This window comes from Excalfactoria chinensis, chromosome 2 (genome assembly GCF_039878825.1).
Source record: "Excalfactoria chinensis isolate bCotChi1 chromosome 2, bCotChi1.hap2, whole genome shotgun sequence".
NCBI lineage: Eukaryota > Metazoa > Chordata > Aves > Galliformes > Phasianidae > Excalfactoria > Excalfactoria chinensis.
Window position 1 is genome coordinate 101,038,815 of NC_092826.1, and position 26,856 is coordinate 101,065,670.

Here is a 26,856-nt window from a genome sequence, read left to right on the forward strand (position 1 = left end):
GGAATGCTCCAGAGGTTTTCTGCAATGACATTCCAGGGTAAAAAGTAACCACTGATTTTAAAGGTTGCTTAAATTCTTTGGTTGACAAGAGGTATAATTTAAGGGATTTATGGTATAAGAAATATATTTATCCTAAAAATCTAATGAAGTATATTTATTTATTTATTTATTTATTTGATGGGATATTCATGTGGATGGATTTTTTCTGTGATGTTCTGCTATGAATTAATCAATATTTCTACCTCTAACAATAACAACAACAACAACAAACAACAACAACAACAACAAACAACAACAACAACAACAAACCACAAGGAACAATATTTTTTTTTCAATGCTCTGAAACATTAAAATAATGTATTAATGCATTTCTGTATTAATTTCATATAAACATGCTAGTAGGTAACCAGACTGAAGTTTTTCCTGAGACATAAATTAATCAAGCATTAGATTAGATTATAATCCCAAAATCTACATGTAAAGCAGGAATTTGGCACAAAAGTAGGTACCAGCCTCAACTGAAAACTTCTCTTTGCTAAGAACCTGTGGATTAAGGAATCCAGGATCTTGGAGGCCTAGGGATGTCTGATTGGAATGGGACACAACTGATGAAGAGGGGCAAGAACATACTAGTTAGGAAATTGGAAGGGCTCATCACTAGGGCTTTAAACCAGAGCTTTTGTAGTAAGGGTATATATTGCTGAGAGGCAGAGAAGAGCCAGGAAATGCTTCACTTTAGGAAGCAGTGGGGGAAAACATCAGATTTGTCCCAGAGGTTTGTGGGGAGGGTCCTCTAGGGAGACACTGTGTCCATCTGTGCCCAGATGAAATGCCTTTGTACCAACACACATAGCATGGGAAATAAGCAAGGAGAGTTAGAAACCATGATGCCCCAGAAAACTTTGATCTCATTGCCATTGCAGAAACATGGTTGGCTGATTTGCATAACTTGAATACCACCGTTGAGGGCTACAAGTCTTTTAGAAAGGATAGGCAAGGTAGGAGGGGTGGGTGACTTGCCCACTATGTTAAGAGGTGAGTAGACTGTGAGGAGTTCCCTCTGAGGAACAGTCAGGCACAGACTGAGATCCTGTGGCTTAAAATTCAGGACAGGACTTATAAGGGACAGCTGATGGTCAACATCTTCACCATATCTTCACTACAGGCCACCTGAACAGGAGGAGCCAGTTCTGTTTCAACTACAAGAAATTTCACATTCACAAGCTCTCATCCTGATGAGGAATTTTCAATAACTTTGGCAAGACAACACAGCAAGCTGTAAGCAATCCAGAAAAATCCTGGAGTTCACTGACAGTAACCTTCTAGTTCAACATTGGACAGACCAACCAAAGGTGAAGCGTTTCTGGAGCTGGTGCTCACCGATGTGGAGGAGATTTGGTGAGAGAGTTTGAGGTACTGGAACGAGTTGCCCAGAGAGGTTGTGGATGCCCCATCCCTGGAGGTGTCTAAGGTCAGGTTGGATGGATATCACTATGTTGTAAGATAAGCTGGCAGGGAAGAACAGTAAGCTTACTCTGAGACTCCAGGAGAAAAAGAGAATCTACCTCCTGTGGAAGAAGGAACGAGCAACTTGGGGAGAGTACAAAGAAGTTGTTAGGATATGCAGGGAGAAAATTAGAAAGGTAAAAGGTTGGCTTGAACTCAACTTCTCTGTTTGGGTAAGAGAGAACAAAAACATTTTCACAAATATATTAGCAATATGAGGAGGCTAAGGAGAGTCTCCACCCTTTACTGGATGATCTTGGAAGTCTTTTCCAACCTTGGAAATTCTATGAAATACTCTAGAGTATATGACATCTTCCACTTCTGAGAAGATTCCTTTCTCTACAGGTATATCCTGAAAAGTACCAACTAGCTGCTTCTTCACCAGGAAGGTCCAAGAGAAAAGATGTTTGTACCAAAGATGCTGCAAAGGGCACTCTACCTCAGATCCCCATTGCAAGTGATTTTGTCTCTGATGTCAGGATTAGGAGGGAATGGCAGCTGAAGAAAATTCAGTTACTTCCCATCAAGAAACACAGATAAGACTTGTGTTGTTTTCTCATTTTACTTCAAATTACTATCTCCATGTGACTGAAAACACTCAGACTGATGGAAAAATGCCAGAAAAAACAGTCCTGTCGAATTTGAATTTAATTCCAACACTTGCAATGTGGCTCTTTCAAAATTTAAGTGTTCTTATCCGTTGACTAAACCTTCATATATGCTCCTATTTCATTAATACTTCCTTCATCCTGTTCATTTTTCCACACTAGTCTGGGTACATTTTGTGTTGCACAGCTGAGTACAAGAAGTTAACATTCAACCCAGCTGCTGAATGACACGTGAGAAATATTTTCCAACACATTGAGTAAATGATTGATACTGGCAGCTGTCCAAAGCTCCACACAGACATTATATCAAATTAGAATGATGATTAGTGTACTGATTAAGATTTATTGCCTTTATTCTACTTTATTAATTATTGTTTCTAAGTCATTTCCTTTAGGACATAATAATTAGCATACCTTCATGGAGGCACTTAAAAGGAAATTGTATAAAAATCACTGTTGATGGCACAGTTCATTTCAGAGGTACTTAACAATCCATGAATAGTGTTGTGAAGCAGCTGGCAATGATGGGTTATATGCTGTAGACTGTAGTTGGCTCAGCATTAATTAGCACCACTAGAAAAGATCTTACAGGTACCCACTTACCTCTTCACAGTACTTCAGGTCAACTGATTTGCCATCACTGCGAACACAATCGAGCATCCGTGTTTTGATTCCATTACCACAGACAGCCTTCTCACTGAGCTGACATGTGCTCCAGTCTGGAAATAAGGAATTCATTAGAGTAGCAGAGATCTTAGATTAAACTCATAACGATCCTATCTCTCATTTAATTCTAATTTTGTTGACATAAAATAATCCCCATAGAAACTTTTACACGTGCAATTCAAGGGAAGACAGCTGCTACTTGCTTTTGGAAGCAGGCACTGCTCATCTTCAATTCGATCTACATAGATTTTGTGGAAATAACAAAATGATAATAAAATTAATTTCCTGGTGTTAGAGCATGCGCACTACATCCCAGCTGCAAAGTCTTCAATAACATTTTGTACGAATCAAACAGACTGCAACAGTCCTCAGTATGAGACTCACAGCTCTGGATAAGAATGGAAAGCTGAAAAAAACTGTCTTGCAAGGTGGCTGGAACTAAGCCATTACTGATGATGATGTCACTAGATGATAAGACCACAAATACCTGTCACATTGTAGTCATAGTGGTAGCAGTTTTTGTTCAAAGTGCAGACTTCTGTCTCAGTCGCAGCAGGGCAAGACTTTCCTTCAATTGGTTGTCTTAGGGATTCTGATGACCTTTCACGGACACTGCTTCCATTGCATGGCTTGAAAGACAAATTGGAAACATCTTTGACATTATGGCACCCTGATACCTTTCCATGTTATAACAACCTTTCAAGTAACCTCTTGATTGAATGTAAATTTAAAATAACAGGCTCATGTTGTTGCCTATGAGAAATCATTTCCTTTTTACTTCAGAAGGAATTTTAATCTGCTGTTTAACTTTGGTACCAAGCAAGCTGAAATCACCTTTAACTGGATAACACATTGGTCTTTTCCCAATTAGTTCATATCTCAGTGTAGTGCTTTGAAATGATTTCATTCTCAAACTGGATATTTAGAGGCTTATTTTGCAAATGCCCTACTGCAGAGTACCAGAGTCTGAATACTCAGAGGTCCTAAAACTTTTTTTATGTTTGAATTGAAGTTTTTGGCACTTCCTTTGGAGATTCCTGGCAGGAAGGCAAGAAAAGATCCAAAATTATCTTTCTGTGCTTAACTACAAACTTTGCTGTTTCCAGAACAGTAACATTTTCAGTACATTAGCTATCTTCTCCTGCTATAGATATGACCAAAGCAAGGCAAAAACCATTGAAGAAGTTATTTCACCACACAGAACCTACTCCATACTGAAGAATGTCTATGAATGTCTATTTGTGACATTTTTATTTATGAAGATGAACTTCTGGGGGCAGTTTCACTGAATGAAAAATACCTGCACACCTTTATTTCCATCTAAGTGTGAATTATGACATTAAATACAGTTATTTACATATGTACTCAGTGCTCATTTCAGCATCTTAATACAATTATTCATATATGATACACTTCTTACCAATGAACACTGAGACCATGATCCCCATTCAGACATAACACAGTCTTCAGGACATGGCAGTGTGCATTTTCTAGCACCAAGTGGCATCTCTTCAGGATCACACAGGTAGTCCTCTACAGTGTCAGAAGGACCATCCACAGTGTTCAGCATACATCTGGAAAAAAGAACTGCACATAAACTGCATTTGCCATGGATTTTGTGCATGACTGCATTACACAGTATTTTAAAGCATTGTAATATTTTGTCAGCATACAAAAAATGAAGTGATTGAAGTAACAGAATACTGATCTGTGAAAGCTCAAGTAAAGACAAAGAGACAAAAAGAATATTTGTTTATACAGATGACAGTCATATAACAAAATGCACAGAAGTTAAACGTTCCTTGTTAATGATGTGCCAAGAAGTACTTTAGATTGAAAGAGAAACAATATTGTTTTACCTGACTTTCCTTGTTTGAACACCTTCTCCACAGTTCTCTTTCAAGTCCACATTGGTCACCTTGCAGACACTCCAGGGCTCAGTAACCCATATGTATTGGCTGCAGTCACTGTGGCAGGGGACTACCTCATATACCTGGAATCCGCACGGAGTGTCAGTTTTGTTGCATACAATCAAGATAAATATACAACAAAGATCATGCTGAGAGCAAAAAAAAGTTTATGATCTTTCTGATAAGAATAACAAATGTAATTAATTTGACATCTATAGAACTTGCCGTTTTAAAGGCTGTAATAATAATATTGATAAAATACTTGATGAAAATCTACAAGAATATTGGCATTAGTATTTTTTATGGATTTGACTTTGAATAGCATCTTGTATAGTAATTTATATGTAAATATTCTGTATGTTTTCTTAAAGACACATTGTAGGGGGAAAAAAAAGGCAGACAATGTATGTAATGAAGCAGTATCAGGAAGCCCATGTTAAGGTTATATCACTGTTTTAGAATCTCTTACCTGAGCCTGAAGAAAGTATTTTCATGAGCCCAAAATAAAAAAGAAAGATAAAAAGAATGATTAATGTTAAACATAGGTACATAAAAAGCATTCATTTTGTTTTCCTTACAAACAATACTCTGTGACTTCTGACAAGCAAAACACATCTTTTTTTTTTTTTTTTTTTTTCCTCTTGGATCTTCCTTATTTTTGAGGCATTTTTGAAGATGTTTTCTTTAGAAGAAAATAGAATTTTATAAAACATAGCTACTAGCAATTATGTCACAGATTACTTAAAGACCTTTGCTTCAAAATTGGCTCACATCAGCTAATTTTACATGTCATTCTGGGTGCCAGATCATCACAACAAGAATTTCTAGTGAATCCAAAACTTTGTTTTAAATAAGACAGCATACAACAGTATGTGCTTAGTGATGTTCTCCCAACCCTACCTGCACTTCTGTAACTATGACTGCAGGTCACAACTGTTTAGTCTAAGGAGTGCATACACATCCACTGGATGACTGAGAAAATAATACCTGGAGGGAAGGATGAGACTGATGCCCTTATCCTTTTGTTTCCTCTAGCAATCTCAGATTAGCCTCTTCACTTGAAATCCTCTGAAGGCCACTGATGCAATCTTACAATAATCCTGACTATATATTGCTATGTCATATTACTATAACATTTAAACTCACACAATGCAGAGTAAACTGCATTCAACTGGAGCATGGTTTGGGTGCCACTCCAGCATGCATGACCCAGGAGTACATGGGAGAAAACAGGCTAAATGAGAAGTCTTCCATTCACTGTGCTCGGTCCCCACCAAAAGAGTCATGCATTCATTAGCCCTGATTGATACTGAGTAACCAGCTCTTAAAACTTAACAAGATCTTAAGCACTTCATTCCCACATTTCACTAGCCTTACTATTAGAAAATTTTCCCAAGGCTTAACCCGAATCTACTTGCAGCATTCTAAACCTACTGCTTTTTATCCTATTCATGATGGTCATGGAAGATAGACTGTTTTCTCCTCCTTTAATAGAGCCTTTCGTGTTCATGCAAGCAGACTGCCAGCATGATCCCTACTGTCCTCTTGTCCATGAGCTAGACTATATATTGCAAGCTTTTCTCAGAAATCGTATTTCTTAGCCCTCTACCTACAGTATAATCCCTCTCTACATCCTATCCCCTATATCTAAGGCCATCAAAGACCCAATCTAACCACTATGTTGTGTATGTATGCATATAATCATATTTCATATATTTGTATAGACATATAATATCAATTACATGAAATAAATATTCTGAAGTTGTTTTCCAGACAAATGAATATTGGGCTGTATTTAGATTAATTAACTAACCTGTTGTTCCTTGGTAATTAGAATGTAGGCATATTCCTCGAATATTTCTGAGATGTCCAGACAGTGAATGTATTTTAAATTGAAAGATATATCCTCTGAACTCTTTAACATTACTATACTATGTGTGTAACTCTCTCAAGAAGTATTGTGTGTCTGTATATATATATATATTTACTGTAACTACATTATGAATAATCTACGACTATTTGAAAAATGCCACGTTGCAACAAATCAAAACACCGGTAGAGGGCAATAGTGTTGCACATTAGAGGACATCAGACCTCCAGCAAAATCACTTAGATGCAGGAAAAAAAAACGAGTCTGTTATGTTCTGTATGAGTATTAAAGAAAGAGAAATATTTTTGTATAGACGATGTTTTTTCCCGTTGAAACATATTCTTCCTAATCTAAATGATTTTTATGGCCTAACCCAAATTCAGCAACACACATTCTAGTTTTTGTTTTGCTAGACCGGATCACAATCCTAGTTCATTAGTTGAATAGATATTTTATAAATTAAAACTAATTACATTCCCTATAGCAGAAAATTAGATCAACAAGCCATTTCACTCTGTGCTAGCAAAATGCTGATATGATAACTACATGCATTTTATTCAAACGTAGATTGACATCGCATTTTTTTCCTATTTCTAGATATTTATGGGGAAGATCATGTGATCATTCAACATGTTTATGCAAAGTAAATTAAATTCAACAATATTAATATAATTTGACTTCAAAAATTGCAAGTTAATTGAAAAGGCTTTTTTTTTTTTTTTTTTCCTTTTGAAAACTCTTCAAGCAAACAGGAGAACATGCATGTCAGGGGTTTGATTTGGATTAGTATTAAACTTATTCCCACAGACTACATGATCATTTCTCATCAAAGCACTCCCGGTGTGCTCTAGGATCATGTCTCCTGGCTTAGTATCACTTGAACAGGAATCAGTTTGGGTAGCCAGACTGTTCTCTATGAAAATCAATTGTGGTTATTGGGACAACTTGGAGACTGACTTCAGAAGCACACTCCTGAACTGCTGTCCCAGTGCAGGTATACTTGGAATGTAAAGATCCAATTGATTAAAATGCCATAGAGGACAATATTCTGGATGTTTGAGGTATTTTTATTTATTTTTAGATCTAGGATGGTCTAGGATGCAAGGAATCTTAGTAGTTCTGGCATCTGTAATGAGAAATACTTCACTTGTTCTAAGAAATTATTTTCAGAATCAAGGTCTTCAGCATCTACATTAAATAATATTTTATTGACTCTACTCTGTAGTTCAGATTACGTACTAAACTCCTGCAGATCATTGAACAATTAAGGCAGGACCTGCACCAGTTGAGAAAATTTAAGCAATCTCAATCTACATGCATCTGCCCCATATTTGTGTAGTTTTTTTACATTAAACAAACAAAACCCTCCAAAACAACAATAATACAGCTAAAAGGGTTTTCTGAGGTATGGAAAAACTACATCAATAATATACATGTAAATAAAATTACCTGATTGACATGATCTAGCTTGGGACAGGGTCTTCCACCATTGTAGGGTTTTTCACGGAGCCATTTTGACCGAACTTTTACCCCACTTCCACAGGATTTACTACAGCGAGACCAATTGGACCACTCACTGAGCTTGCAGTCAGAGGGACACGGAATAATACAGGCTTCCTCAATATAACCTGTGTGAATGGAAAAGAAAGTGAAATCTCTTCAGCATGTCATCCTGCCACATCTCCCTGAAGCCCTCGTCTAATTCATTTAGATTGTCCAAAGTTTGACTTGACAGGACTGTGTGAATAGAGAGGTTTCTTCATCATTAGGGCTAAATTAGATTCTGCAGAAAATTGACATGTATAACTGGAGACTGTGATAGAGTAATAGCCGAGCATCCTCACTGCTATCCGATTATGATTCACATCCATCAGATTTCAGCATTCAAAATTTCTGACAGCAACAGCGTAATTGACTCTAACCCATCCCTTGTTTTATCATTCTTATACCATGAAGCAATTCATTTTTTAATAAAATTAGTTTTAATTAAAAGCCTCTTCCATAAATGTAAAAAGTAAGCTGCAGTTATTAAATATATATATCTAACCAACTGAATGAAAAAATTCATCTCTTGTCAGCACAGAGCAAGGGAACTTAACACCTTGTGACCTTTCTAAGGCTAGAAAGAGAGAGTGGTCTGCCACATTAATGATCTGCCGATTAACAACCATCTGCCCCCACTAACACACTGAATAATTACTCTGAATGGAAAAGCAGATGTTGGGTTTGGATAAGTCATCAGCCCTGAGAGGCTGGAAAGGGGAAGAACATGGTCTGTGGGGAGTAACATGAAGCCTCAATTCACCAAGTAAGTGAAAATGTCTTTTTTTAAAAGCAACATATGCCACAGCTCTATGAAGTGTGTCATTTATGCCAATATTTACAGCAGAAGATACAAAATCTTAGCAAAAAAGTTGGCCTTTGCAGTATTTATACTACAACAATATCCTAAACATTAATGAACTATCCTCTTCCCTTCCCTTCCCTGTATCATATCTTGAACACATTTGCTGTTGGCAAACACTGAATTTAATAATTAAATAATCCTTAGTGTATATAAAAGGGAATTAAAATATTTAATAAACAGATGGAAAATTAATATTAACATGGATAAGATGATTCTTGAACGACTCACATGATTACATATATTTCTCACATAACACAATTTTTAAAAATCACATAAAATGCAATCACTGCCATTTTCATCTGAACTGATCTTAGCAACTTTGCTTTAACTTGTACTTCTAAGTAAAGCTATCACTTCTCTTCTGAAGCAGCCAACGCCGAACAATCACTTGTAATGTACAAAAAAATCAAAACTCTTAAGATATTTGATTTCTATATACAAATTTGTGTCAAATACAAAAACACGAGTAGCTTTTTTTTTAAACATACCTCAAACACTGGCCTCAAGTTGAGCCAGGGCAAGTTTAGGTTGGATGTTAGGAAACACTTCTTTACAGAAAGGGTAGTCAAGTACTGGAATAGGCTCCCCAGGGAGGTGGTTGAATCGCCATCCCTGGATGTGTTTAAGAGCCGTTTGGATCTGGTGCTCAGGGATACGATTTAGCAGAGGGTTGTTAGAGTTAGGGTACTATGGTTAGACTGCGGTTGGACTTGATGATCTTCAAGGTCTTTTCCAACTTGGGTAATTCTATGATTCTATACTGTAATATTCAGAATATTTTATAGCCAAATTCAGATGATGGTTTTAGTCTATCTAGTTATCCTCCGTTTGGAACTTCTAGATATTTAAACAGTTTAAATATACATAGCCTGTCCTGAATATGAACACAGCAGCACCAGTGTTTATTAAATGTATCTTCCTTAATATGGCTAGAATGCTATTATCTTGAACTACAAGCACACTCATTAAGTATCTCTTGCCATTAATTCAGTGATATTGTATGAAAGGTACGCAGTGATATTGTATGAAAGGTGTTAGACAAAATATATTTTTGGAGATCATATCACTGCAAACCAGAGGTGGTGACACAGTTTGCCTTGCAGCAGTAGATTTTACTGATTACATTTCACCTTAACTCATATCTCTGAGTTAGTCTTGGTAATCAGAGGTATTTAACTGCAAAGTCCTATTTTACAATGAACTTTTACATCATAAATATCGAGCTCTGTAACTTCATCAGGAATTAGCATTCAAAACTCTTTCTTAGGTGCTATACATAACCATTTATGCATACCATTAAAAAATCACTGAATGAAAATTCACAGCAGAAACAAAGACAAAAGAAGCAAATAAATAAAATAAAAAAAGTATAGTGATACTTACTATCTAATGGAACTACTTGAAAATCTAAGAGTATTTATAAATTTGCTAGAGATTCTAATATGTTGTACTTAGTTTCAAAATAACTTCTTAAATTTTTTGTACTGGAGAAACCTACAATAACACAATTATACTATTTAGCATTCATTAAATTTCTGCATCTGCATTTATTGCATGGAAGAAACAAATTCAAAGAGCTTTAAACATATTGTACGAAGTCTGTTCCAAAAGCAGTGTCTCCTATTTTATTATGTAGGTGATATGGTAGTAGAGGTTGAACCTTCCAACCCATATTCCATTACACTTTGTTGTTGTGTGACAGATGGCAGCAGAGGGGCAATCTGACAGAATGACATCTGACAATGGTTTGGTTTTTCACTGTGGAGCCAGGAATTGTACATGATTATCCTTGTGTTTCCCTTCCAACCTGGAATATCCTATAGTTCTGTGTCCCTTTAGAGAAGGGAAAGACTAAGGGAGAATAGTGGAAAGAGTAAACAAAGACAAGTAGATGGAAGGGGAAAATAAATAACTGATGAAATAGTAAAGAAAATTGTGAAGAAAAATACTACACAGGAAGAGAAAACAAAGAAAAAAGAGAAAAGATATAAACATTCTGCCCAAAGCAATACCATGGCAATGCACAGACAGAATGAAATTCCCTCAAGATTCTATTCAGGTATCAGAGCGGAACAGAATTAAGAATGTTCCCACAAATAAAAAAAAGAGGACCAAAGGAAGATAAAACAATAATAATGAAAACCACTCTGATTTGGCATCTGATTTTTATTCTCTAGGTAATTAATGTGTGGAATGAAAATGAAAAGACCCTTGTTATATCTGACATTAAAAAGTTTTTGGCATACTCATTCTTTGGTGCCTTTTCTTCCTCTCAGGCACTTCACTATTTCAATTTAACAATCTATTTAGCATTTAGCTATGCCCCAGGACTCCCTCGGAACCAGGCAGAAGCAGATTCAAATTGCTTGCAGATATTTCTTCAGTCAAGAAACATGTCTGAATATTAAAAGTTACATGCTGCAAATGACATACTGTGCTCCATTTACTACTCTTCTAATGCCTCTTTTCAGAAAATGTTTCTCTGAAGCATGTCATCACCTCAGATGTCTTCTGTACACCCAATGTCAACATATCTTAAGATTTTAGAATTAATAAAGATAATCATCTCTAGAAACTCATAGCAATTACCTGCAAATCAAAGAAAACTGATGTTCAGGAAGTTTGAAAAATGCATACTCTTTGTTTGTGTGTTGGTTTGCTTGTTTTCCTTTAGGGTAGGGCTGATTTTATTATATTTCTGGTACTTGTAAACTTTGACCATTCCGTAAATATTTTTGTGAGGAGAGAGTATACTGGGATATAGGAGAATTACACTAAAAACAGAGAAACACTAATAATAATAATAATAATAAAATATTAAAGGCATGCAAATGAGACTAGTGATGCAGTACATGCAGTACATAGCTCCTAATGTGGAAAGGACGTAAATGGGGTCTTTTTTTCAGTTTTCAGTCTTGTTCCTACTGATTTAATCATACTTGAGAGGGTGCAACTTGTATTAGACACTGTAAAAGCATATTAAAGAAATAGCTTGCTAAAGCCTGAGGGCAGAGGGATGTCTATACAATGGAATATCACACAATTATATCACACATTCAGGTTGTGTAATAGAATTGCAGCAAATTGAGGTTTAAAGAACAAGCAAAAACAGGATAAATGCAGAGAGAAGGAAAAGGAATGAAAGCAGGGAAGTGGCTATGAAGAAAAACAGAAGAAAGTAAGGCAGACCATGAGAGAGAGTGAAATAGCAGACCAACACAGCAAAGGCTAAAGATATATACATTGGACATCTGCAGCTCATGTTCTGTCTGCTGTTTTTTCTCCTCCTGACTCAAGTCTTTCACTGCATGCTTCCTGCAGCTCTTCCTATTCTCTGTAATATATGAAGACTGAAAAGATGAAATCTTGGGATACTGTGGTACAGAGACATCTCTCTGCAAGGTACAGAATAGTACTGGAAAGTAACATTCATCTCTTTAGGTCTACTCGTTTTCCCAGCGCAGTAGTTTCTCAATGGTTTCAGCTCCTATCAGCTAAACTCCACAAGGCTACAAAATGATCAGTTGTCTACTATGAATGAGAACATGGCTATTTTATCATGAAAGACTGAATACTGAACCACAATTTAACAAATGCCTTAAAATTCTAAGAGTATGAACTGAATTTGTTATTAAAACAGAATGGCTTACTGTCCCACTGCGAATTCGTAACAAAACCTGCAGTCCTAGAACAAGTAATTAACAGATGTGCTTGATAATTTCCAGTGGGGAACTTTAATGGACTTCACATTTAGCCTAATGACAAAGTAAGTTAGGTAGGTGAGACTCCAATTTTCTCCACACAAATTGTAATCCACAGTGTATAAGAGCAGACCACCTATTTATGTTGAAGAATGCAGACATAAAGAACATCATGGAAAGTCTTTACATTTACTGTTTTGTCCTCGGGACTGACGGAATTGTGTTCTTGCTTTCACAAATAAAATGTTATGCTCTATTTCCAAGAAAAAAAAACTTCAGTGACAAAATAATGATTTATGTACTTCAGCATAGCTTGGGGGGGGGAGGGAGGGTTGTTCATTGTTTTGGTGGGTTATTTTGTTTGTTTGGTTGGTTTTTTTCTGTCACAAAATACGAAGCTCTAAGATTCTATCTTCCAGGAAAACAACAACAACAACCCAAACAAACCAAACAAAAACATATCCTTCCCAACACCTGCAAAATAAAGCAAAGCAACCCAAACCCACAGAATCTCACAATTGTTTGCATTTCAGTTGTTACAGGATTTTGCAGGATTACATCTTACAGGACGCAAGTTACAATTGAGAGCATTCATACTTCTGCCTATTCATGGAAAAATATAATGCACTTCATATGATCATTATTTTTTTTTTCAGAATTGCTCTTTCAAGACTCTAAAATATGAAGGCAACTGTTAGTGCCTAACCAGCATTTCTGCCTCTGGTGAACTAAACGCAGGTCTCTGGGTAAATGGGTGACTGCCTCCTAATTGCTGTGATGCTGGCAGACCAAACATGCTGGCACTATAACGCAGAGGCCCATGCTAGTAACTGTGGTGTGGGGCAACAGTTAGTGCTTATATTCCAAGAGAATACATAACAGGACAAACAAAAGCATCCTATATGTGAAAAAAATAAAATAAAATAAAATAATAATAAAAAATCTTAGAAGATTTTTCATAGGCTATGAAACTACAAGGTACCCTAATAACAGTTTGAGAACCTAAGCATACTACCATATTGGATTAGAAGCTCTTATGGGAAATACATGAATTTTAGCATAAATGCTCAACAGAAAATCTCAATTAAATTTTACCACTCTGGAGGTGTACAAGAAGATTTTTAAAAGTCCTAATACAAGTGGATATATCAAGTTCTAATTGTTGTCTTAGACAACATAGGCACTGTTCTAAACGACAAGATTTTACTATCACACATGTAAGCAATTAAATACAAAATTTCTTGATTCACATGGATATATTCCCAGCAGCTGTTGTAAAAGTATTCAGTGATACACAGATATTCCTCTCTAATCCCCTGCATAAGCCTTGTAGCCATGGAGGGCTTTGTAGAGTCAGCACAAATCAATGCATCTCATTTAATTAACGCTAAAGGGGGAAATAATCTCTCACTAATAAGGCAGCAGACAAACTATCCTGGACTGGTTGACTGTGCCTAAGGACTTAGCAGTAAACTGACATGAATTAAGAAGGGTAATACGACCTATATAAAAATGCTGCATCTGTTTGCCATGCTACTATGCCTGCCTTTGCTACACACACACAAACGCAAACACTTCTCAGCTTATGTGGGTCATGATTTGTGATCTATGATGGAGGAAAACAAAATATTGTTGAATAAACATTATAGTTCATAAGCATGACAGTGGCCTGCATCTGATTCTGTCATTACAAAAAAATCCAAGATATGCTTTAAAGGGAACAGAATGTTTTGGTTCTTTTTTCAAATACATGAAAACAGACTGCTGGAAGACACCTGTTGTTATTCACAGAGATCTAGTATAGCAGCAATGACAGGGACAAAGCGATGAAAAACAACTACTGTTTTTCTAATGAAAAAAAAGAACCCCACAAAACCTCACACGTGTATCAAACAAACTGTACATTTTTTATTTTTTTTTATTTTTCTCCAATGAAATTACCAAATTAGCAATGAAACAAAGCTGAAATCAAAGTAAGAACAACGTATATGTCTTCTATTGAAGAGACCAGCTAAACAACAGGTCATTTCAGCTGACAATGCCACATCTGCTGTCAAGATTAGCTTCTGCCCACACACTGCATAACTGATATCACTGAAAAATAACTAATAATATGTACTAATATAGGGGTCTTCCTCATGTTATACCATTCCTTTAGCTACTCAGCTTCTGTGAAACTCAATTACTTCTTCCCAAATCTTTTGAAATCAGGTGTGTTGAGCAGTAAAAAAAAAGCTCTGATGTATTTACTTGCAGGTTCTTGTTCACCTTTTCTTTTCTAAGGAAGTCAACTGAACTGTAATTATAAACAAAAATGCTGTGCATTTTCTTTTTTGCATTGCAGAGCAGGTCCGTCTTCTTCTTCCTCCCACTCAAAACAGCATGACTTGCAGTGCAGACCTATTCATGGCTTCATAAATTTACATGGAAGTACTTTGAGTTTCTTATGTCTATTTGGTGCACAACATGACATATTCCATGATATATTAAAAATATCAGTGTGAAGATACTTTGTCCCTTTTGCCAGATTTAGAGGATGTTGTCAGAGGTGAAGTACAATTATCTGTATATTCTATCTCATTATTTCATAGTGTCATGAGATAACAAAAGTTCAAGTAAAAGTTGGACAATACACAAAAATAATCCCTAAATAATCATCTTGATTTCTTTCTTAATTCAAGCTGATTTGCAAAATCCTATCTGTTTTCTGATTACTACTTTGAAAAGAAATAATAGATTCATAAGAACTAACAATGAAACTGATTTCTGAACAAAGCAGATAGCATAGCAGACAAGCCTTATCCTTCTTTGGACCAGTTATAAAATTAGTGAAAAATTCAGTGCTATCATTTCTGCTGGGAAATAAACAACTTGGTTAGAATTTACAAAAATAACCCAAGCAAGTTTGAGTTATGAGACCTGTCAAGTTTAGCTTGAAAAAATAAAAGTAGATTGATGGGAAGCCACAAGGCACTTTTATTTGCTAGCTGGTGGGATAACCATTGTGATGCCACAGAAGTCCCTTGTTGATTTGGCATAAAATAGCTTTTATGTTTGTTCTTAAAGACAAAAAACAACAACAACAACAACAAAAAACCAAAAAAAAAAAAACCAACAAAAAAAACAGAACAATGAAATCTAGAGATGATGTCAAGGTAAAGAACTGTCATATACCAAGAGCATGAAAACAACAAGAAAAACATCATAAATGTTGGAAAGATATAAAATAAGATTTAACAGGCAAAACAGCAAATTATACATGTTGAGCAAAATAAAACAAATCATTTAAACATAATCCATGAATATAAAGCAGATATTCAGAAAAGGCAGTGAAGCACACTGAAATTAGATTGAAACATTGATGTCATTTGTCCTAGCCCCTTTGTAACCACAGAAGTATGCTAAATCTGAAAAATGATGAAGGCAGACAATAAATTAAACAACCCTTAGAAGTAGTATGTAATGTGGTTATGCCCAATCTCTATCAAGGATAGAGTGTTGTTATAAAAGATCTACTGGAAGCAATAATTTTAGTGATGTATTCTTTAACATCAGTTTAATTCCTTAGCATCAAAGTCAATTTAAATATCTAACTTCCTGTGCACCTGAAATACCTGTCAGATAATTTTAGGATGCACAAAGAGCATCAACAGATGAACAAAGAGAGTTCAACAGCAATCCAAGTTTCACCTGCCCATATATTACAAAATGGGTAAGACAGAGGAACCTTCCTTCACATGAATGTGGTAAGGAAACACACATAGATGACAAAACTACTGCAACAGCAATCAAACAAACAAAAATAATAATAATTTAAAAAAAAATCAAAGGGTTCTGGCTTTCCATCCTACAATAATCACAGCAGTGACACAAAAACATTTCCAGTTTACAAAGAGAGCAAAAGGGGACTTCAGATCTCCAGTCAGAAAAAGGGAAAAATGAGAACTGTACAAAGAAAGAGAAAATACAGCTATGCTATTTTGTATTTCAGGAAGATTCTCTCTGGAGCCTACTAGTGCTAATGGCATGTAAACGATAACGCTGGGTATAGCAAATACAATAACAATACATCGTCAGTAGTTTTTTTCTTTTTCTACGTATTGTGGTGTGTCTACATTGTGAGTGTAGAGGATATTAATTGATAAAATCAATTAGACTGGAAATTGTCATCAAAAAACATTATAATGGTGAAGAAAGATGACTGAGAAAAGGCTTTGTTTCCATTTTTCATTCCTCCTTTTTTACTCTTTGATTCTTCCTAAGGAACTCTTTTGATTTTTATTATTAATGTTAACATTATTATCACTTACATTATTTTAAAGCACTGTTTTGAGCTATTTGCTGCCATTAAGGTTACTGAAAAATAGAAACACAGTGAGATAAAATTATGTAGTCTGGATTAGCCATACTTCTCACCACCACTCTTGCATGTATTTTTACTTCTCTTTGGGTTAACGAGGCTAGTGCAAAACAGAAAGCAGATATTCAACTGACTTCCCATTTTGTACCACTGTGGCCAGCTACTGAATGTGAACTGCCAGGGTTTCAAAGCAGCTAAGTCCATGTCTGTTCTACATAAAGGAACAATTTCCACTTCTGTTTGTAAGTTGACTAAAGCATTGCATTACTTACTGTGCATAGCACCTACAATTTGCTCTTGGACAGACATCTATTTCCCTCACATTTTCCCTGGGCTACCATCACAAAACCTGATAGTCCACATTCTTCAAGCTAAGGATGATAACTGACATTAGGCCATCAGCCCCCATGAATTCCCATAGACTTCCATTCTTTCACTGTTTTCCACTTTTCACTGACCAATGATACTCAGTGTTGAAAGAACACTACTTTCTCACTAGGAGTCACATTTAGTTAGAGACAATCAACAAAGAAATTGTATTCTGGGGGCTTCTGAACAGCCCAGATTGCTTCATAGCACTTTTTTACACTTTCCCTACCAATCTTCTGAAGAGCTTTCTGATTCATTCAGGATAACTACCAAGCATAGGCAGATCTGTGCTCACAAAACTGCTGGTTATTAGAGATGGCTAGTTTCTGGTCCCATGAAGCAGGCAAATAATATCAGTTGGAATGAGAATGTGTAAGATGTGATTTTTAAGCTATATAAAAGGACAAAACTGGGCTTAATTCCTTGCGGACCTCAACATGCAGAGCAAACAGATGAGAATTTAATTAAAGAATATGATATGTACTCAGATCTTCTTTCCCATGAGAGTTCAAGATTTATGTATTTGTTTTCAGCGATTTCAAAATGAGACATAAAAAAAAGATACCAGAATAAAATAAGCCCAGTTCAAATTTTGGATATATATTAAAAAATTTAGTTTTTTTCTTCAGTATACATTAATAGCACAAAAAATAAAAATAAAAATAAAAATAAAAATAAAAATAAAAATAAAAATAAAAATAAAAATAAAAATAAAAATAAAAATAAAAATAAAAATAAAAATAAAAATAAAAATAAAAATAAAAATAATTTAGAGTAAAAATAAAAGCAAGAGAAAATTCTTCACAAGATTATCTCCCAGCTTCACTTTGATACATTAAGATATTAAGTGAATGCTCACTTTTCTATCTAACCTCAAAGATGTCTCAGCTTAGCTTCATACAGTCAAGAGAGTCTACTGTACCATAGTTCTACACAGGAATTAATAGAGCTAATTAAGATCCCCTTAAGAAATTTAAATATTTAAATACCTTAATTTAACATTATTAGAATATATGTATAGACAGACTAAGCTTACATTAACCTCTTAATGGCTCCCACCTCTTCAAACCAATAGTTCAGATATGCTTTTGCACTGCAAGCAGGAGGACAGATGAACACGAAACTTCCACGTTGAAAATGAGCACATTTCTGGCTCACTGAAAATCAGAAAGTGCCAGTTTTGAACCCAACATTACAGATGCATCCACTTCAGGAAGGTGAGTGTTCCCTCCAGGAGCAACATGAATACAAGGACTATAAAGTCTTTAAGCAACCTGCATTTCCACATGACAGAATTACACAGAAACAGTGTTATGCACTGTTGATCTCAGATCAAAGTATATCTATTAAGGAGCTGAGGAGGGTAGGGAGGGTAGAGATAAGGCTATTTAAGGAGATTAAAGCTATCTAAAGATTCTGTGTTTATTCAAATTCATGGAAATGATTTTCATTTTTCTCAAAACAGTCCTGTGTGGTCCCTGTTTATTTTTAAAGGATCTGACCTTCTGAAGTGTCTTCATTCTCAAATTTGCAAGAACAGTTATCAGGAAAAATAATAAGATTTGTCCTTCATTTCTTAAAATACCTAGTTACTAATTTCCTATTATTAAGTTTCAAATACTACACGGTAGCAATCATTAAACCAAAGTTTACTGTTTTATGAATCATTGCTGAAATGTCTTTTTAGAAGCATACAAAATGTTTACTGTGTTTGAAGATATCTTGCCATGAAATTCTGCCTAAGCAATAAATATCAATCTGATAATTCTACATGTACAGATATCAATGGAATAAAGCAGATACGAGAACAGATGAAAGCAAATAAATTTTTAAATACCATGACTGTTGCATCGTGACGTTTCCACAAGTCGACTGTTTTGATCATAGCATGCCATGGCCTGGTAACGATAGCCTTGTCCACATTCCTTAATGTCTCCTTGCACCTTCATTCCCAGCAATACTTCTACTTTACCCTCTGGTAAAATGCAGTCTGACCAATTTCCCACAGGCTGAGCGCTGTATTTATCACATGGACAAAACTGATTCTCAATCAGAGGATACAACTGAGAATTTTTGCATTTATCTTTTTTCTTACTTTTTCCTGGAAAGAAGAAAAAATATTTTAGAAGGTTTGTATCAGTTTACATTTCCAAAAAATTTCATTTATCCATCCTTAAGATAAATCCTCCAAGAAAGATAAATCTCATTCCAGTTTGCAAGTTTAAGTACTTTAAATTAAATATGCATTCTCAAAATTAGTTAGATTAACTCTTTTTCTTTAGTTTAATCACTTTTATTTCTTACATAAGGAATGCCTAAAGTTTATGCATAGGTAACACTTTTTACGATAAAGTCATATATTTGTGTTTACTTTGAATAAATATTCTTGGGGGGTGCATTTTGAAAAACTTATTTATTAAGTGAATATATGATTTTTCCTCCACTACATAAGCAATGTGCAGTTCAATTAAAAAACAATTCTCACTGGATAAAATTTTCTCAAGCTGAAAAAAGTTGCAAAAGGAAGTAACATATGGCTTTGGCACAGTAGTACTTTCCTTCAAAATGTGAAAACTCTTTCATTTCACGACCAGTTTTCATATATTTGTTAATAATTACTTTGTTCTTCTCTGTGTACCCATCCTCCCAACTCTCACCCCCTATTAAATTTAATTTTAATCTTCTCTACTGTAAAGTTTTGTCTATTTTCCTTTCCAGATAAAACAGCTTATGAAATAGATATAAAAGTCTTTGCAGAACAGTTTTAAATGTTCCTGTCACTTAGATTATACTATAAATTGTCTGCAATATTTTTCCTTGCTTTTCAAAAGTACTGAACAGAACTTTGCAGGGCCTTTAATGATCATATTTACATCTGCTTTTGTTTAAAATAAAACCAAGGTACTTCTAGAAAATAATTTCTTCTTTTGAAAACACAACTTTTTATTAAAAATACCCCTCTCTGAAACCCTCATCTTCCTTTGGATATTTACGAATGTACACCCAGTTAACCTTCATAGCAGCTGTGCAGCACACTGAAATAGAAATAACACCACAGCACACATTGCTGCTTTAACAAGTCTGAAGAGGTAACTTAACTCTGGCCATGGAAGTACCTCACAGTGTAGACAGTGTAGTAAGATAATTGATTATTTCTTGCTTTGTTTTTAAAATTGAATGTTAGAAAAAATAATAATAATTTATTTTTCCCCCTTTTGCAAAAGCAAATCTGGCATAAAGTTCACTGGAGTTGCAAGACAGTCACAGTGAACCTTCTTGAAGATCATGAATTATTCACTGTTCACAGATCTTGTGATGTACAGCAGGATGAAGCAACTGATAGGGTTTTTATGCTATCATATTCTTTCTGAAACTGCTAATGGGCACCCCCCTTAGCTAGCTTTCCTCCTCCACAGACAACACAGACTAATTGGCAAATAGTGCTGTGACACAGGCCAAGTCATACACTTGAGGTTTCAGTTATAATTTGAAAACAGGATTTTTTTTTTTTTTAATTTATTTTTATTTTTTTTCTCTTCATTTCATGCAGAAGTAAAAGAGCAGGTCAAAAATAAAACTGAAGAAATAGTGTTTTTCAAAGTGGCAGTGTGTCTATCACATGAAGCAAGTAAAAGTTTCTGGAAAAGGATTAAACATCATTGGAAAAAAATTGTTCTATTAAGCACAACCTCAAGAAATTTCAAGGGACACCACTGCCTCAAACACGAAGTAACAAAACATTGCAAGACAGAGTGTCTGTAATAAATAGAAAAATCACCCAAAAAAGAATATTCTTGGTAGTGAGAAAAATAAGGCAGACATTTAAGCAGATTATTGCCTTTTGCAATGAACTCAGCTACTGGGTGAAGGCAACAGAAGAAGTGAGAACATAAAGAACTCTAAAGAAAAAATATTCAGCTAGGGGAAGAACTGGCTTAATCATAAATTTAACATTCAAGAGTGCAGCTAAGAAGTCAAAAAGAATGAAAATGCGACTCTGTATCAAGAGACTAAAAAGCATTCTACTGCTGCAGCATTTCTATGGCAACAAAACATCATCATGAGGGGAGTCTTAAGTGTAGCCAAGACAAGAAGAGTACCTGATCTTGTAAATGATAGGATAAATGATTAGGATAAATGATAATCTTGTAAATGATAGGATAAATGATAGGATAAATGAAAGGATAAATGATTGTTCTCTCACCAACCTGAAATATATGACAAAAAAAGTCAAATCTGGGCCTTCACAAGATTTTCTAAGAGGAGACCCAGGAAAATTTTAACAAATGTTTTACTTTTCCAATTACAGTTCTGCATGAAGAACCAAAAATCCCAAAAGCAGACCTAATTCAAGCTGATGAAAAGTCGATTTGGTTAGACAATGCTCTCAAGATATAGTCTGCTTATATAATTATGGGTGCTGAATAATGAAAACAAATTGCAAACCTGCTCCCCAAACTCTTTGCTTACACAATATGTGTAAATCAAGTGCAAATAACTAAAAAGGCCTACTTCCACTCTGTTTTTCATCACAAGTGTTTCTCCAGTGAGAAAATGCTGAGAGAGCTGGAATTGTTCAAGCCTAGGGAAAATAAATCTAAGTGGGAATATTATCAGTGTTTATAAATACTTGAATATTAGGTGTAAATAGGATGGAGTAAGACTCTTTTCAGTGATGCTCAATGCTAGGACAAGAGGGAATGGGTACAAACTGGATCACAAGAGGGAACTTGACCATCAGGAGGCACTTCTATACAGCAGAGTGGGTGGAGCACTGGTGCAGTTTGCATACGGAGGCTGTGGAATTTACCTTCCTTAGAGGTTGATACTCAGAAGTTGCCCGTACGCTGCCCTGGGCAAGTGATTCTAAGTGACCTTGCTTGAGAGGAGGGTTGGACAAGGGACCTACAGAAGCCCCCTCCATCTACAACTATTCTGCAATTCTTTGAACCTTCCTGACCTCTTTGTGCAAAGAGGCAGGCTGTAGAATGTAGAATCAGAGTGCAGAATAAACAAGGTATAAAAACTTGTTAAATAACAGACAATTATGCCTCTTCTGGTGTAAAGATAATGGAGGGCTCATCAAAAATACAGGCCAGGAGTTTTTTATTTGTTTGGACTCATGTTGTTAGTTTATTATTATTTTTCACCTCCCTACAGATAATGATGATTTACCTTTCAGAAAAATAAATGGTCTGCTTTGCACTTCACTATTCGTACTCCATAAAGAAGAAACGCCACCTTCCTGTGTTATCCTTACTTCTCTCTAGCCGCTTCCCTATGTTCGAGAGTCATAAGGCAGCCTCACAGCAAAGCATGCATTAATCAAAACAGTTAATAAGAGATGTATTATCTTCCTTGTTCCTCTTACCAATAAGAGTGCGTTTTCTTGATCTAACCCCTCCACAGTCCCCATTGCAGGAAGAAAACTTTGACCAGTTTGTAAACTGGCAATCATCTTGGCAGGGAATCTGACATGTCTGTGTTAAGGATGGTAAAGGGCCAGCATACTTAAGGCACTCGCTGATGTCAGCCTGTCCTCCATCTTGTCTGCGACAAGTAATTGCTGGAAACAAAAAACAAATTGAATTTAGTTTGGCAATTTTTCACAAACATCTATAATTTACTAAGTCAACAGCACACTACCACAAAATCACATTGAAAGCCCAGAATATCTAAGCAACAAACAAACATTTGTAATCAATTATATCTTAAATGAATACCTAAGATCTTTCTGAATGACTCTTTTGAGATTCTCTTTTGGTTACTATTTCTCTATCAGTACAGAGCAGGAAAAAAATCTCATTGATAACTGTAAATATTATGTTATCCATGTTATCACCATGTTCTCCATATCTGTTATACTGATTTTCACAGTATCATTACATTATTCCTACAGAGAAAAGCTCTAACTCCAACACTAAAAAACTTGCAGTACCATTTTCAGTAGCTGTGTGGCACATAAGAAACAAAACTGTAACAAAAGCATATATTTTAAAAAGGAAAGACATAATATTTAGAAATAAATTCTGGATAATACTTGGCCACTTGCAACAGTATTACTGCCCAACATCCTTTACCAATTTTTTGTTTTTGAAAGAAGACTGAAAGACAAATTGTATTTGCTATCAGTGAATAACCAATAAACAGAGACGCAATGTTTTATAAAAGGACAGCTACAACCTAAAAACTTTTTACAAAATAAGAAAAAGAAAAGATAAGATAAAAAAACCACACCCTTAAAAAACTACAGGTAACACTAAAGGAAGTAATAGAGCATAAGGATTTGAAAATAAAGGGGCTGCCCCATCAACACAGACTTTAACAATATTCTATTGTTGCTCCTCATGGATAAATTGTTATTGTTGTTTTGTTGTTGTTGTTGTTTTCTAACATTGTTGCTTATCTATTATTCTAACTTAAGCCTATGTAAGTCTTATTTCTTACCCCCAAACAACATAAAAGTTATTTTGCAATAACAAGATTGAAAACTTCCAGTTGTTCACACAAGAGAATCTTATTTATGCTTCTTCACATTTCACAGCACACAGCATATGCAGTATCTCATAATGACTGTGAAAGTAATTTGGATCACCAATTGCTGCAGCAACACTGCATCCAAACACAATATATCATTCTCTAAACATATGAAGGAATATCATGCTTTATTTTACACTCTTCTCCATAATTTAAACATAGTACTTCAATTGTTCTGTCAGTAATTGTTTTACTGATATGCAAATTAAAAAAAAATGCAAATTTTTCCATCTCAAGTATTATGGTATAATCATGTTCAACTGTTGGAGAAAAAATGGGGTTGAAAGCAAGTTTTCAAAATAAAACAGAAAATTGGCTATAAATTATTTTACCTTTCAAACAAACAAAAAAAAGAAAACTTGAAGAAGCACCAGTTTTGTTTGTTTGTTTGTTTTTTAAGACTGTTGCAAGGTAATTTCAAGGGTTTTGTGACATGTGCAAACTTCCCTGACCTTTTATTTCATGATAAAAGTTTTTTTTTTCTATTGACAGTTATAAATTAAATTTTTACTTCATGATGACTGTAGTATGCTGGACATGATGCAAATGGTCTCTTCCAAACCCACGTACCTGCTAAAATAAAAGGTCCTGAGTGAATTGCTTTTGCCACATTTCTGTGCTAAAACACTGAAAGGGAGAGAGGTTTGCTTTTCCAGAGACGCTAAGGAAACTATTTCCCTGATCCTTGACTGCCCTTTGGTTCAGCGCTGCTAGTACTGTTTGCTATAGGTTTGGTATAGCATTAAGTTGTGCTTACTGGGGGATCGACCAGCTGTACATTGTCTAATACAATTAACCTGTCAAATCCTATTATTATTGGTGGATTTATACAAAGAAACCACCTCCTTTTTCTGATTTTTATTTTTCCCCTGATGTAGTGACTCAAAGAGAAAGAGTATCTAAAAATTGAAAATCCATACAACTATTTTAACGGTGTGTGAATGGTACACACCATGGGATTTCTACAGTTACGCAAATATTATGGAAAACCCTAATGCATCCAATAATGCAGGTCTGTACTATGATTTTGGATTCTTGTGAAATAATATGTAGCAGATATCCCAAGGTAAGAACATACTTCAGAGAAGTTCTACTATGTGGAAATTCATTGAGGTCAAACCTAAATCCTGTCTTGCGTTTATCATTGGCATGTGTGCACATCAGTGAAATTAATTGCATTAACTTCACTTCATTCTCAGAGAGGCATAGGCCACCTTTTATAGTAATCAAAACTACTTACCAAAGGACTAAACTATAGTTCACTGATTAATTCAATAACTTTTAATAACCAACCTCTAAAGATAGCCATTTTAGATACTGCCTCCATCTAATTCTTTGATATGCAATAAACATTTTCGGTTGAAGAACATAGAATCATAGAGAAACATACTTCATTACAAGCTGAACAGAGTATTTCTAAAGCCAATATTCTTCTTGATTATTAAACATTACTCTGTGGTAGGTATTCAGTCTGCTATAAATTTTCTTCAGAAACATAATAGTGGATCTAATTTACATCAGGCAGAACCAGATGAGAAGTTCCACTGGGGATTAACTCCAAGTGGTTTGTTGGTTTTTTTTTTGTTTTTTTTTTTTTTTTTCAGATTAACTGTCAGTTGTACTGTACCAATCAAAGAAGGAAAACTCTCCTTTCTTGAGACCTAAATATTTCACCTTAATAACAACACAAATTAAAGGACAGCTTGGCATTCCAAATCAATTCCTGAATCTTAATTTTCAGAGAGTCTGTCCATAACTATTCATATTACTTCTATTTGACAGGACCTGGATACATTTTACTGTTGTTATTCTACAGATTTGGGTATCTACTTGAAAGGTTTATAATTCCTTGTGACAGTTAGAAGAGCAGGTATTCTTCCATTATTTAAAGTAGGGATTTTGACAACTGTATACATACTATTAATACATTATTTTTGGCCAGGCATCTGTAATGCCCTTATTTTCAATTTAGATGTTAAGAATATAATCTCCTTTATCAACACACAGGCTAATTTGGGCAAACCTTGACCCTGCAACTTTGAACAAATTCATGGTTCTTTAATTATATTGAGTAAATGTCACTGAGATCAATGATTAACTTACTATACAGGGCAATGTCTTCAACTTCTATGAAGCTATGCAGTGTCAAACTAATTATTTGGCCTATACAACCATGTCACATTTATTACAGACATTAGTAGTAAGTGGAAAGAGTCTGGCTCTTCCATTACTGAATTAAGCGCAGGTAATTGTTAAGTGAAAGCATAAAGAAGGAGTCTGGCTAATAGAAAAATCAAATTTAACATGGAAACTATTCACTTAGGGCACTGTTTTGGCATTTAACACTTATAATCTCACAGAAGAAATGTGTGAAATAAACAGCAGTTTAAATTTTTTAGACAAGGAATTTTGATGTAATTAAAACTTCATCTGATAGCACTGTTACCAGTAAGCCATGGGGGGTGACAGGCTAATAATAAATTTGTTGGTGGCATAATCAAACACTAAGACTGTATTTGAAAAAGCCTTCCTATGAGTGGATTTATATGAGAATCTTTCCAGCATTGCTACTTATCATCATGATTTCACTGAGGTGTGAGATTTATTGACCTCAAACAGACCTAGAAATTACACTGCTTTACAAATGGGAGTGCTCTAATATCATCTGTTTTATGCTATACCAGTGCTACTATTTTTTAATTGGTTAAATATTTAGTAGTAAAACCATTGTTTCACTTCTGGAAAAACAAAAAATGATTCCAACAATTACTAACTTTTCAGTGTTTCTATTTCTGTGGGATATGTCAAGCTAGACACTGCATGATGAAATATTTCCATCATGACATATATTAAGCAGAAGTATAATAATATTGGGAAAATGGAAGCCCGAGAGTACTTTATGTGACAAAGAGTAACAATGTA

At 35.1% G+C, this 26,856-nt stretch overlaps 1 protein-coding gene across 1 annotated transcript in view; it reads right to left on the minus strand.

Annotated features, from left to right (window-relative positions):
• THSD7A (thrombospondin type 1 domain containing 7A) overlaps window positions 1–26,856 on the minus strand; it is a 261,280-nt gene that overhangs the window by 22,158 nt on the left and 212,266 nt on the right. Inside the window, exons 14-21 of the mRNA XM_072327327.1 lie at window positions 22,769–22,963; window positions 19,235–19,498; window positions 8,010–8,188; window positions 5,160–5,165; window positions 4,640–4,773; window positions 4,201–4,354; window positions 3,268–3,409; window positions 2,718–2,833 (exon numbers count right to left, since the gene is read on the minus strand). Of these exons, the coding sequence (XP_072183428.1) occupies window positions 2,718–2,833; window positions 3,268–3,409; window positions 4,201–4,354; window positions 4,640–4,773; window positions 5,160–5,165; window positions 8,010–8,188; window positions 19,235–19,498; window positions 22,769–22,963 (1,190 nt within the window). The remainder of the gene's footprint in view (window positions 1–2,717; window positions 2,834–3,267; window positions 3,410–4,200; window positions 4,355–4,639; window positions 4,774–5,159; window positions 5,166–8,009; window positions 8,189–19,234; window positions 19,499–22,768; window positions 22,964–26,856) is intronic.